At 47.6% G+C, this 14,908-nt stretch overlaps 1 protein-coding gene across 2 annotated transcripts in view; it reads left to right on the plus strand.

Moving 5' to 3' along the window:
- The first annotated feature begins 3,667 nt into the window (after positions 1-3,667).
- Positions 3,668-14,908, plus strand: part of EPHA6 (EPH receptor A6) — a 1,249,313-nt gene continuing 1,238,072 nt past the window's right edge. Inside the window, exon 1 of one of the 2 annotated variants that reach the window (XM_069760991.1) lies at positions 3,668-4,982. In XM_069760991.1, coding sequence (XP_069617092.1) covers positions 4,880-4,982 — 103 coding nt within the window. In that variant the 5' untranslated portion in view covers positions 3,668-4,879. The remainder of the gene's footprint in view (positions 4,983-14,908) is intronic. The other variant, XM_069760992.1, reaches the window with a different exon arrangement.

Here is a 14,908-nt window from a genome sequence, read left to right on the forward strand (position 1 = left end):
GAAATTACATGGCCCACCCTGTATATAATAGATTATTTACATCTGTGCATGCTATCTGTATGGCAATAGTACTAGGAGATACTTATGTTTCATATGTTACCAATTATGGCCACCAATTCATCAATTCATTCGGCCAATAAGAGCTGCTTAACTCTCCTCCCCTTTGGACAAATAACATACATCTGGAGGAAGTGAGAGCTGCTACGCTATCACTTCCTCTGGATTTATGCGATACGTCCCAAGGGTAGGAGAGTGAAGCCAACGCTTATTGGCCGCAGGGATCGCGGGACGTAACAATGGCACACGATCGGCGCCGACACCGGAGGTAATAACAGATGTTATTATTTAATTGGGGGGCAAAAATATAGATTGAGAAGGGGTTGTCCGCGGAGTGGCCACCTCTCTAAGATGGGCTCTCATTATTATAGGATATAAATGTTATTTACGAGACATTACAACCCTTTGCTATGCAGTAACGGAGATCCGTTCCGTGAACTGGGTCGATATTTGAGCCTTCCAGTAGTAAAAAAAAACATATTTGACGACTTGTCAGGTCAAGAGGGATTTTGTGATATATAACTTCCATATCATAGCAAAGACCCCCGATGACCTGGAGGTATATCTCTAAACCTATGGTACTTGCCCAGGGGGTCTACGCCGTATCTATAATAGATTCTCACACTGTCCTTTTCCAGCAGTGCATGATTCTAGCCTTAGGGGGTACAGTCATGCAACTTAATTTAGAAGAGGGTGCTTGGCTTGGAAACACTGACCCGAAACATGACTGAAATGGGAAGAAAAACAGAAATGTTATGAATGTAGAAAGGAAACGTCAAATATAAACGATATCATTAAGCAGAGGCACAGAATAGGCGATACAGGCGACCATGACTCAGACCTATAGAACAACGTCCGATATCCTGGGATTCATACACCGTGACGTTCTGGCCAAAAGGCAAAGGGAAAATATAATTAGCCGTACAATTGAATATTTCCAAGAATATTGGGAAATATATTAGGAGGGTTAGAAAATAACTGACAACTGAGTGTAAGGATTTATGAAATGTCCTCCTTCCTACCAATTCTATGAAGCTTCAGCAAAACAGCAAGGTATCAATGGCAGCACTGGGTGATATGACATTACTGCACATATATGTAACACACCATTAACCCTACGTTCCCATGATCAGTATTTGGTGCATCTTTGACTCTGCAGATTTTTACTGCCTCAAAAACGCACCGTCTCACAGTTCCAGCAAAGTGGATAAGATTTATAGAAATTTATGTCCAGTGGGTTCGCCGAGTTTTCTGTGCAAATTTTCCCCATAGATTTGCATCAGAGGCGGAAGTTCTGCAGGTAAACAACGCACGTGCCTTTTTAGTGTGTTTCTGAGGTTGAAAACAAGTGCAATCCGCACCGAAGTGCAGCAATAAAATTCTGTAAAAGCCAAATAAAAGGAAGCATCAGAAACAAAGCAGGTTTATTTAAAACATGAAATATCAGCAAGAAACAAAAAATCACAGCGTATAAAACACGTGCAAAAAATGCACTCAGAAACGCAATAAAAAATAATATAATAATGTAAACAATGGGACAGAAATTCTGCAGTGTCAAAAACTGATCTAAAGCTCATCATGGGACCATCGTCATCTACCTTGGTGCACAGGGCGAGTACACCAATCGTACAGGTAATGTCAGATTGGTGATGTATGTGGGACATATCCTGTGAGGCATTTTTCATGCTTAGAATTAAGCAGATCTTTATTTAAGTTCCTGGAGGAAAGTGCATTCATTGGAAAATGGCACCACATGTTTCCTCTGGCACAGGCAGGTGGGGGTCTGTAACATGAAAGGTACTGGTGGGTGACAGTGTAGTGATACAGTGCAGCAGCAGCAGCAGTCATCTCTGGCACTGCAGCTTTAAGGAAAGCTCCCCCCATCTCTGCTGAGCATTGAGAAGTGGTTAAGTGAATCCAGCTTTTATGCATTTGAACCTGTGCAGCCTCAGAAGGAAGCACCTGCTTTTCCCACGGTCTGCCCTGATGCATCCGAGCAGGGGGCTTGTCTGCTCTGCGAACCCCCCTAGTGCTGAGCTCTGCATGTGACCTGCACACAGCAGCCAGGGAAGCCCCCTGCGCCCCTCTGCCCAGCTCTGCCCCCTGCGCCCCTCTCCCCGGCTCTGCCCCCTGCGCCCCTCTCCCCGGCTCTGCCCCCTGCGCCCCTCTCCCCGGCTCTGCCCCCTGCGCCCCTCTGCCCGGCTCTGCCCCCTGCGCCCCTCTCCCCGGCTCTGCCCCCTGCGCCCCTCTGCCCAGCTCTGCCCCCTGCGCCCCTCTGCCCAGCTCTGCCCCCTGCGCCCCTCTGCCCCCTGCGCCCCTCTGCCCGGCTCTGCCCCCTGCGCCCCTCTCCCCGGCTCTGCCCCCTGCGCCCCTCTCCCCGGCTCTGCCCCCTGCGCCCCTCTCCCCGGCTCTGCCCCCTGCGCCCCTCTGCCCGGCTCTGCCCCCTGCGCCCCTCTCCCCGGCTCTGCCCCCTGCGCCCCTCTGCCCGGTTCTGCCCCCTGCGCCCCTCTGCCCGGCTCTGCCCCCTGCGCCCCTCTGCCCGGCTCTGCCCCCTGCGCCCCTCTCCCCGGCTCTGCCCCCTGCGCCCCTCTCCCCGGCTCTGCCCCCTGCGCCCCTCTCCCCGGCTCTGCCCCCTGCGCCCCTCTGCCCGGCTCTGCCCCCTGCGCCCCTCTCCCCGGCTCTGCCCCCTGCGCCCCTCTCCCCGGCTCTGCCCCCTGCGCCCCTCTGCCCGGCTCTGCCCCCTGCGCCCCTCTGCCCGGCTCTGCCCCCTGCGCCCCTCTGCCCGGCTCTGCCCCCTGCGCCCCTCTCCCCGGCTCTGCCCCCTGCGCCCCTCTGCCCGGCTCTGCCCCCTGCGCCCCTCTGCCCGGCTCTGCCCCCTGCGCCCCTCTCCCCGGCTCTGCCCCCTGCGCCCCTCTCCCCGGCTCTGCCCCCTGCGCCCCTCTGCCCGGCTCTGCCCCCTGCGCCCCTCTGCCCGGCTCTGCCCCCTGCGCCCCTCTGCCCGGCTCTGCCCCCTGCGCCCCTCTCCCCGGCTCTGCCCCCTGCGCCCCTCTCCCCGGCTCTGCCCCCTGCGCCCCTCTGCCCGGCTCTGCCCCCTGCGCCCCTCTGCCCGGCTCTGCCCCCTGCGCCCCTCTGCCCGGCTCTGCCCCCTGCGCCCCTCTGCCCGGCTCTGCCCCCTGCGCCCCTCTCCCCGGCTCTGCCCCCTGCGCCCCTCTGCCCGGCTCTGCCCCCTGCGCCCCTCTGCCCGGCTCTGCCCCCTGCGCCCCTCTCCCCGGCTCTGCCCCCTGCGCCCCTCTCCCCGGCTCTGCCCCCTGCGCCCCTCTGCCCGGCTCTGCCCCCTGCGCCCCTCTCCCCGGCTCTGCCCCCTGCGCCCCTCTCCCCGGCTCTGCCCCCTGCGCCCCTCTGCCCGGCTCTGCCCCCTGCGCCCCTCTGCCCAGCTCTGCCCCCTGCGCCCCTCTGCCCCCTGCGCCCCTCTCCCCGGCTCTGCCCCCTGCGCCCCTCTGCCCAGCTCTGTCCCTTGCGCCCATTTGCCCAGATCTGCCCCGTGCCCAGCTCTGCTCCTCTGCCCCTCTCTGCCCCTCTCTGCCCAGCTCTGCCCAGCGCACCCCCCTCCAGTGGAGAGACGCATCAGACAGCGGCTCCTCTGTGGAAGCTGCACACTGACTTTCCCGGGATCTCCTCTTACCTTCTGCTTTCTCCATCACATGGAGCCCGGGTGTCAGACATGGAGGAGCAGTCACTTGTCAACTTGATCCCATCTTGGAGAAGAGCCGCAAGTTTGTCCATGAGGAGCCTGGCACAGGAGAGCCTGGCACAGAAGATGTCCTGTCTGCAACCTTGAGCCGCGATTCCCCGGAGTGTGGGGAGATAGATGGCATTTCCCTGCCACTGACTTTGCTGGAGAGGATTTGGGAGGAAGATCTGCTGTCTGATGGGAGAGGGGGATGGGGGCTCTGTCATGTGAAGGGAGGGTCCTACCAGGAGCCTTCAAACTTCCCACCTGCAGCCCCAAGCAGAGGTACAGCCGAGGAGCAGGGCTCAGTGCCCCTCTAATGCCCGGCCAGTGGGGGGTCCGTGCACACAGCACACAGGCTCCATCATGCACCGCCAATCCCTCACACTGTCTGCTGCCTGCTCCCTGCACCTCCAATAGCCAGGGTGCCAGCTAGACCTGTGCCAGCCTAGCACTGGCAGCGTCACCAGTGGAGTTTCTTCAGGACATAATGCGCCGCGTACTGTCTGTGCTGGGATTAACACTTGTCTAGCCGGTCATCCTGCACCTGGCTACTGGCTCCTTGCACTGGCTACCAGTCTATGGCTATTCCCTACACAATGGCACTGCACAGGCGACAGAACCACCGGCTCAGGGGACCAGGGCAAGGCTGCATGGTGCGCCTAATGTAGAGCTGCTGCGTCTTATCCTGCGCTACTGGCTTGTGCGTCTATCACCAACAAGGGACATCACTGCATGAGACCGGCTGCCGCATATGTGGACGATCCAGTCCTGGTGACCAGACACCCGGAGACTTTATCCGATCTGAAGGTGCAGGAGAAAGTGCAACTTCATTGGAACTGCCTGCGGGGATCCTGGCACCTGATCCTATTCTTTGGGACATAGAAAGGTTGTGTAGAGGCATCTAGAAAGACTGTTTGGGATACATTGCTGTTTTGCACAGGACTACTTTGGCAGATTGACTTTTCTAATTTCTCCTGGTGGGCAGGCTCAGCGCTCCACCCCCACGGAGCCGCGAATTATTTCTGCGTTGGATTAGTAAAGTGGCGCAGGAAGAGGAGCTGGAGCGTCTTCAGAGGGAGCCGACTAGACATGGGGTCCTGTGATGGGAGGACTCTGGTATTGAGGGCTTCTCTCCTCCTGAACCTCCTCATTAACTACTTTGTTGGCTCCAATCACTTCTCTGATAATCAAGGTAAGGAACTAATTCTATTTTTTTTATTCCCTAGGCTAATTCTTTGCTTTTCAGTATTATTAAATGAAATCTATACATCTCCTTTAAAGTAATTTAAATTGCATAATTGCATATCTGTTTAATAAAACATCCCGTCAATAATTTACTGCCTGAGCTTAAATAGAGGAAGGGTGTCACAATTAGGTCACATTTGCATAACTTTTCATTTATTACACTATAGATAGAAGCTTCTTCTGTGAACTTTCTATAAACAGATGAGACCAGTGGATTTAGATATGAGAGATAGATAGATAGATTGGATATATGTGATAGATAGATTATAGCTATTAGCAAGAGATAGATAGATAGATAATAGATAGATAAAAGATCGATAGATAGAAATAGATAATAGATAGATAATAGATCGATAGATGATAGATAGATGATAGATAGATAGAAGATAGATAGATGATAGATAGAGAGAAGAAAGATAGATAATAGATAGATAGATAGAAATAGATAATAGATAATAGATAATAGATAGAAATAGATAGATAATGGCTAGATAGATAATAGATCGATAGATGATAGATAAAGAGATAGATAGAAATAGATAATAGATAGATAATAGATAGAAATAGATAATAGATAGATGATAGATAGATAGATAATAGATTCATAGATAGATAGATAGAGATAATGGATTGATAGATAGATAGATGATAGATGAAATAGATAGATAATGGCTAGATACATAGATAATAGATCGATAGATGATACATAGATGTATATAATGTATATAATGTGACTGACGTGTAACATCTTTTTACGTAATACTGGGGAGACGTTCAGCAGAACTGGGCCAAAAACTTTACTGCTAGAACTTTTTACACCTGTCTATGAAATTTGTTGCTGGCCACTGAAAAAGTCAAGCTGGCTACCTAGGCGGCACAACTGGCTCCTGCAGCCTGCAGTATTTTTCCATTCTTCTATCTTTGGAAGTAGAAGAATCTGCCTCCTCAGTAGAATGGCCTCTTTCAGGAACAGAATTCACTTTTTTGCTAAACTCCATGTATTTAGGAGGATTTGTCTTTCTTGGCTTCAGAAACCAATGTTTGCAGGGTCTAGTTGTGATGATGACCGGTAGGAATCCAGACGGTTCCAATGGAGGGAATGTGACCTTGTTCCTTATGTAACACTGTGTGAGCTGGAGGCAAAGACAACTGATCCTCACAGCTACATGTAATAAAGCAAAGTCCAGAGACGCAGATCACACTGTAATATAACGATGCATTATCATTCCGTGCCAATCTCGCTGTGCCCACCGCTGCTGTATGTCGCTGCAATATTTATGCTGTATACTACTCCGAAGCGGCTAAGTATTCCCCTGACACATCCCATCCTCACCATCAATTGATGCAGAATTTCCCTTGTCCTGCGAGTTGTCATTTTATTGTGTCTTGGGGTCTGTGTGTTATACGTGAGCTTACGTATAAGTACAAGTGGGATAATGGATGATACAGTATGGAAGGAATTATTGACGTGATTTGCTGCGCTCCCAGTGATTTTCTACGTGTTCTTGTTCCCACACACTCGCCCGCTTTGTATCCTGCTATGTCTTCTGGCCTCTGACATTTATCAGTGTTACTCTGCTATTACATATTAATATAACGCTATAACGCCAATATATTCTACATGACAAATACCAGATCCCTTTTCTTATAGGCTCTCAGGATATCCCAAGCCGGAGCGTTGTATCTGGTCACTACGGCATTTATTCTGCGCTCATAGTTCTATATCATGGTATCAGATATGATGTGCATGTCCATATCGCACCAATATCTAAAATAAAATGGTGGAATAATCGAGAAACCGCTTCAAATCAAAGTACAAACTCATAGATGCCCAAATAGCGTCGCACACGCACAATCGGATGGGTTGATCGGTATTTTTTTTCAATCTAGTTGTCCCACCTTACTCAATTAAAAGCATCATTAAAAAAAAAAAAAAAAACAGTACATGAGAGCACGCGGCATGGGACGACTATAGTGAATCAATTTACCGAAACATTCTAAAAAAAAAAGAAGTGCACATTGCTATAAAATTACATGATCTGTGGAAGTAGCTGATATATCATGATGAAATAATCAATAGGTTTCATGTACTGGAAAGGTCACAGAAACCAACCAAATAATGCTTAATATCCCTTTAAGGGGTATTTATTGTATGTGGAATGTTATAAATTCTATTTTTTTTTTGTTTGGTAAATAATAAAGTATTTACTAAGTGCACAAAATGGTCAAAAGCAACATATAAAATATATAGGTTTTTTTTTTAACTTTTTTATACTGATATAAAGTATACTTTTATACTTCTCCACAACTATTTCCTATTATGTCAAAGTATTACAAGACATTGAGCATACTGTGCACCTATCGCAGGGAAAACAAAATTTAAGGACAATGTTGGTACCCCCTATGGACAAGGTGTGTTTATAGGGGTACTACAGGTTTAGAAGCCGTTTTTTGTTTTTTTTTAAATACATGCACTATCCCTAAGTGTTCTTCTATACAATATGTGCACTTCAATAGATATACAGATACAGGACTTAGATTGTGAGCCCCAATGGGGACAGTGATAACAAATGCCTGTCAAGAAACGTGGAATGAACGGCGCTAAATAAGTGAGTAAAATCAATAATAAATATATATTTGGAAATATTCATCACGTAAGTAGAACACTTTTTTTTTGCCAGCTCACCAATTGTCCTAGTCCAGTGCGCAGGGAAATCACGATCCGAGTATTCATGTGAAGATGAGGAAAAAAAATCGAAAAAAATATATTTCCAGCTCCTGGTAAAAAAAATTTTGTTAAACTTTATTCCGTCATTGATTCAAAAATATCATTCTGATACAAAGTAGAAATGTGGAAAGCGACGCGTTTCGGACAGATGCGATCGTCCTTAGAACGGTTGCTTCGGTTCGAAATGCGTCGCTTTCTCGATTCCTGCTTTGTATCAGAATGATATGTTTTTAATCGATGATGTAATAAAGTTTAAAGAACGGAGCTGGAAATTTTCATCGCGGTATTTCTGAATGTGATTTTACATAGGACTGCCGGTATGGTATGTTCTCATGGTGCGTAAATCGCATACTGTAGCCACAAAGAGTTAAACTAGAAACTCAGATCTGCCCCTTTATGGAACTATTATAGACTATGACCTACGACCTGTTTTTCAATATAAATCCGTCTAATCCAATTATTACAATGTTTTCTGCCTTAATTTATATGCCTCGTAATTGTCTGACAAGTTGATGATTGTCTTGATCATCTCGGTTCCCCCGTCACCTCCATCTTTTATTTTCGTTTATGCATTCTGGAATTTACTCCGTATTTTTAGCACGTGGTCATCTGACGTTATGGCGCAATTACCCAAGCTTGGATCCATTGTCGTAACTTTTCTTCTGCCTCTGAGTTTTTCTATGGTGATGTTCTCCATGGATTGAAGTGGATTAATTAGGGGCCAGTGGATATCCCGGGGAGTTTGCGGTGACACTTGTGTCTACAGATGAGCACTCGCTCCGAAATCTGATTTTTATCCCATTCTCGGAATAGATATTTTCAAAACAAAAGCAAAAAAAATCAATAAAATCATAAGCTTTATTAAATGTTGACATTTACAACCATATATCTTGAATGTCAAGAAATAAGGAATATTTGACTTTTCGATGACTGTGAGATGATATGGTTAGAATGAATACTTTTAATATTCTTTACATTTTTTAAAGGTTACAGATCAATGTTTTTGACTAGTCGCCGGGAATTGAATGAAAACGAACGTTCCTCATTCCTCGCTAACCCTACACTTACCTTATGTTTGACGACTGGAAATATATATTTTGTGATGAATGGGGTTTTAGATATTTGACCTAGGTCTATAAATTATATCACATGGTAAGGAATCCAGTTATTAAGATGCATTATGTAGGCGAAGATATGTACTGAGGATGATACTATCGGGGGCACGATTGGGTCCTTCAGAGAGAATCGTAGGTGGTGGATGTTTTCATGTCTACCTTAGGAGGTCATCAATATTGACACATGACCGTACGTATAGTCTTACCTTATGCCAATGCTAGTCCGAACCCACAAACCTTTGAGATTAAAATTATAAACCAGTTTACACTACATGGGCTTTTTCCATTAATGTTTATATAAAAAGCCAAAGTACCTTGTACAAAGCTTATCCCATCAGGAAATCCACTTGGGATCCCCTCTAAAAGCCAGAACAGAGAGCTGCTAACCAACATCGACTCCTGCTCTGGTCATGTCAGTCTGTCCACGTATAAGACTATCTGTTTGAATGATCGCGTGCAATACCAACATTTTCCTGTAGTGGGGGCTGTAGGGAATATTAGAAACATGCCAGACATGTCACTCTCCACAAGGAGAAACGTTACCCTTTAGATCCCAGTCATAAGCCTCTCATACAGCCAAATCACATCTCATACTTTGCCCTGAGGAGAGGCACCACCCCAAACCACTGTGTCTACAAAATGAGGTACTGGTTTGGATTTTTTCCTAAGTCATAATATGGCAAGGTTCGTTAAAAGACAGACATTAAAGGGAACCTGTCACCCCCAAAATCAATGGTGAGGTAAGCTCACCGTCATCAGGGACTTATCTACAGCATTTTGTAATGCTGTAGATAAGCCGCCAATGTAACCTGAAAGAGGAGAAAAAGAGGTTAGATTATACTCACCCAGGGGCGGTTCCACTGCGGTCCGGGTCCGATGGGTGTCTCAGGTCCGGAACAGCGCCTCCCATCTTCATTCCATGACGTCCTTTTCTGGTCTTCACGCCGCGGCTCCAGCGCAGGCGTACTTTGTCTGCCTGTTGAGGGCAGAGGAAAGTACTGCAGTGCCCAGGCGCCGGAAAGGTCAAAGAGGCCCGGCGCCTGCGCACTGCAGTACTTTGCTCTGCCCTCAACAGGCAGACAAAGTACGCCTGCGCTGGAGCCGCGGCGTGAAGATCAGAAGAGGATGTCATCTGATGAAGATAGGAGGCGTCGGACCGGACCGCGATGCCCATTTGACCAGACCGCAGTGGGAACGCCCCTGGGTGAGTATAATCTAACCTCTTTTTCTCCTCTTTCAGGTTACATCAGGGGCTTATCTACAGCATTCCAGAATGCTGTAGATAAGCCCCTCATGACGGTGAGCTTAGCTCACCATCGATTTTGGGGGTGACAGGTTCCCTTTAACTTTTATGATTGCTTCTACCAGTAGGTGGCAGCAGAATTCAAGTCCTCTTCCTCTCTTAAGTTGAAATTTGCATATTTATTTCCCCAGGGGATCATTGCATGGCTTACAAGCCTCCTTACACTGCAATGCCAAGTTAGGCATGTCATTCTCCACAAGGAGAAATGTTACACTTTACATCCCAGCTAAACGCATATTTCATTTCTCAGGGGAACATTGCACATCTTACAAGCCTCCTTACACTGGAATGCCAGATTAGGCATGTCAGTCTTCACAAAGAGAAATGTTCCACCTTAGGCCGGGTTCACATTAGCGTTTCTGTGCCCAGCGTATGACCCGCATAGATCCGCATGCGTCTTGCGTACATACCTTTAACATGGTGTACGCAGGGACATGCGTTTGCGTTTGTTGCATTTTTGAGGCGTCAAATATTGCACAATCATGCCCAAGTGGATGAGTGCATAAAAAAACGCATTACTGTCCATGGAAACGCATTGGTACGCAAGGACATGCATGCGCATGCGTTCGATACGTACTTTAGACTGCGCATGTCCAGGAAATGATGTCACCGCTTCTGCCATGCGCATAAAAAGTGCAAACGCATACCAAAACGCACACAAGTGCATGCGCACACAGCGGGTTTTTTTTTTGCATCATACGTAAGATGATGCGGAGGCGTAAGCATGCGTTTTGGCATGCGTTTGCATATGCAGATGATACGCTGCTCACAGAAACACTAATGTGAACCTAGCCTTAGATCCCAACCAAAAGCATATTTAATTTCCCAGGGGAGCATTCCTTGGCTTACAAGCCTCCTTACACTGGAATGCCAGGCTAGGCATGTCGGTCTCCACAAGGAGAAGTGTTAACCCTTAGATCTCAACTGAAAGCAGCACTCTCTGACTTAACCAGCTGTTTTCCAGAGTTCTCCCTCTATTTAGTAAATGATTGTAATGAGACGACCCCTTAAGGCCATGTTCACACGTTGCGTCCTGTCCCTGCGGGTTCTCCCGCAGCGGATTTGATAAATCTGCAGGGCAAACCCGCTGCGGTTATCCCTGCAGATTTATCGCGGTTTGTCCTGCGGGTTCCGCTGCGGGATTTTACTCCTGATGTGCAGCAATATGCAGCATCAATAGTAATGTTAAAAATAAAAAAATAATGATGATATACTCACCCTCTGACATCCCGATCTCCTGGGCGCTGCAGGCGGCGGTCCGGTTCCAAAGATGCTGTGCGACCAGGACCTTCGTGACGTCACGGTCATGTGACCGCGACATCACCGCAGGTCCTGGTCACATAGCAAACCTGAGACCGGACGGCCGCGTGCAGCGCTGAGAGGTGAGTATAACATTATTTTTTATTTTAATTCTTTTTTTTTACCACAAATATGGTTCCCGGGCCCTGGAGGAGAGTCTCCTCTCCCCCACCCTGGGTACCAACCGCACATTATCCGCTTACTTCCCGCATGGTGGGCACAGCCACATGCGGGAAGTAAGCGGATCAATGCATTTCTATGGGTGCAGAATCGCAGCGATTCGGCACAAAGAAGTGACATGCTGCGGGTTGTAAACCGCTGCGTTCCCGCGCGGTTTTTCCCGCAGCATGTGCTCAGCGGTTTGCGGTTTCCATAGGGTTTACAGGTTACTGTAAACGCTATGGAAACTGCTGCGGACCCGCAGCTGCAAAATCGCCGCGGTTCCGCTGTAAAAACCGCAATGTGTGAACATAGCCTTAAGGTCTCATAAGACGAGGCTGTAAGGGTATGTGCACACGATGCAGATTTAATGCAGAACTGCAGCAGATTTTTCTGCAGCAGAAACGCTGCAAAACTGCACTGTGATTTACAGTACAATGTAAATCAATGTGAAAAAAAAAAAGCTGTGCAGAAACGCTGCAGATTTCAAAGAAGTGCATGTCACTTCTTTTGTGCAGCTCTGCAGCGTTTCTGCACCCCTCCATATTGAAATCCACAGTGGTAAAATCTGCACAAAAACTGCACTAAAACGCATTAAAAAACGCATTAAAAAAACGCATAAAAAACGCACCTGCGGATTCTGCCAGGAGATGCAGATGTAGTGCAGAAAATTCTGCACCACATTTCCTACGTGTGCACATAGCCTAAGGATTCCCCAGCGTTCTGTATTGCGGGTGTGCATTATTGCAGGGGGTGAAAACCTCTATAATAATGTAGGACATGACCCACAATCCTATACGATGAAAAAGGGGAATGTAAAGCGATGCGGATAATGCGGTATATGAAATATGTCAGACAAGGCGACTTCATACTGTTCCAGGCATGCGAGGGACTGAAGAGCGGAGAATATTGAGGCTCAAGTGCTGTCATTAATGTTATGTAATGGGGGCCTTGCTGTCTGCCTCAACTTTATGCAGAGACTGTGCTGAAATAATGGATCTGAAGTACGGAATATGAGATAGAAATGCTAAGGTGGGAAACAGAGTCAAAGATGGAAAAATAAAAGCCAGCGCTACACAAAATAAGACAGATGTATGCATGTTATTAATCAGGCAAAAGTCTACACTCCCCACAAGAGCTAGAAATATTCAACCCTCCAATTATTAAAGGGAATCTGCAGGTTTTTGCAGCATGACGTAGGGACAGAGAGCCTGATTCCAGCAATGTGTCACTTAGTTTACTGTGACGCCAGCACAGTTGAATGCAATGATGGAGGATAGAGCGTCTGCTGTCGCTCCCTCTCCCATCATTCCCCGCTCTACCTGGCGCTGACACTACGGAGGCGCGATGACGTCATATCATCACGTACCTGCTGTGTGACCGGGCAGACTGCAGCTGCTGAGACCGGAGCGGGGAGCAGCGCGGGGCATCAGGAGAGGTGAGGAGAGTGTTTTTTATTTTTTAATATATCAGTGAGTGATAACTGGATTGTGAGGCAATTGGGGGGGCTGTATTACATTCTATGGGGCTGTGCTGTATTACATTCTATGGGGGCTGTGCTGTATTACATTCTATGGGGGCTGTGCTGTATTACATTCTATGGGGGCTGTGCTGTATTACATTCTATGGGGGCTGTGCTGTATTACATTCTATGGGGGCTGTGCTGTATTACATTCTATGGGGCTGTGCTGTATTACATTCTATGGGGGCTGTGCTGTATTACATTCTATGGGGGCTGTGCTGTATTACATTCTATGGGGGCTGTGCTGTATTACATTCTATGGGGGCTGTGCTGTATTACATTCTATGGGGGCTGTGCTGTATTACATTCTATGGGGGCTGTGCTGTATTACATTCTATGGGGGCTGTGCTGTATTACATTCTATGGGGGCTGTGCTGTATTACATTCTATGGGGGCTGTGCTGTATTACATTCTATGGGGGCTGTGCTGCATTACATTCTATGGGGGCTGTGCTGTATTACATTCTGTGGGGGCTGTGCTGTATTACATTCTATGGGGGCTGTGCTGTATTACATTCTATGGGGGCTGTGCTGTATTACATTCTATGGGGGCTGTGCTGCATTACATTCTATGGGGGCTGTGCTGTATTACATTCTATGGGGGCTGTGCTGTATTACATTCTATGGGGCTGTGCTGTATTACATTCTATGGGGGCTGGCTGTATTACATTCTATGGGGGCTGTGCTGCATTATATTCTATGGGGGCTGTGCTGCATTACATTCTATGGGGGCTGGCTGCATTACATTCTATGGGGGCTGGCTGTATTACATTCTATGGGGGCTGTGCTGTATTACATTCTATGGGGGCTGGCTGTATTACATTCTATGGGGGCTGGCTGCATTACATTCTATGGGGGCTGGCTGTATTATATTTTATGGGGGCTGTGCTGTATTACATTCTATGGGGGCTGTGCTGCATTACATTCTATGGGGGCTGTGCTGCATTACATTCTATGGGGTCTGTGCTGCATTACATTCTATGGGGGCTGGCTGTATTACATTCTATGGGGGCTGTGCTGCATTACATTCTATGGGGGCTGTGCTGTATTACATTCTATGGGGGCTGTTCTGTATTACATTCTATGGGGCTGTGCTGTATTACATTCTATGGGGGCTGGCTGTATTATATTCTATGGGGGCTGTGCTGCATTACATTCTATGGTGGCTATGCTGTATTACATTCTATGGGGGCTGTGCTGTATTACATTCTATGGGGGCTGTGCTGCATTACATTCTATGGGGGCTGGCTACATTACATTCTATGGGGCCTGTGCTGTATTACATTCTATAGGGGCTGTGCTGCATTACATTCTATGGTGGCTGTGCTGTATTACATTCTATGGGGGCTGTGCTGTATTACATTCTATGTGGGCTGTGCTGTATTACATTCTATGGGGGCTGTGCTGTATTACATTCTATGGGGGCTGTGCTGCATTACATTCTATGGGGGCTGTGCTGTATTACATTCTATGGGGGCTGGCTGTATTATATTCTATGGGGGCTGTGCTGTATTACATTCTATGGGGGCTGTGCTGTATTACATTCTATGGGGGCTGTGCTGCATTACATTCTATGGGGGCTGGCTACATTACATTCTATGGGGCCTGTGCTGTATTACATTCTATAGGGGCTGTGCTGCATTATATTCTATGGGGGCTGTGCTGTATTACATTCTATGGGGGCTGTGCTGTATTACATTCTATGGGGGCTGTGCTGCATTACATTCTATGGGGGCTGTGCTGTATTA

Source organism: Ranitomeya imitator, chromosome 3 (assembly GCF_032444005.1).
Source record: "Ranitomeya imitator isolate aRanImi1 chromosome 3, aRanImi1.pri, whole genome shotgun sequence".
In the NCBI taxonomy this organism is placed as follows: Eukaryota; Metazoa; Chordata; class Amphibia; order Anura; family Dendrobatidae; genus Ranitomeya; species Ranitomeya imitator.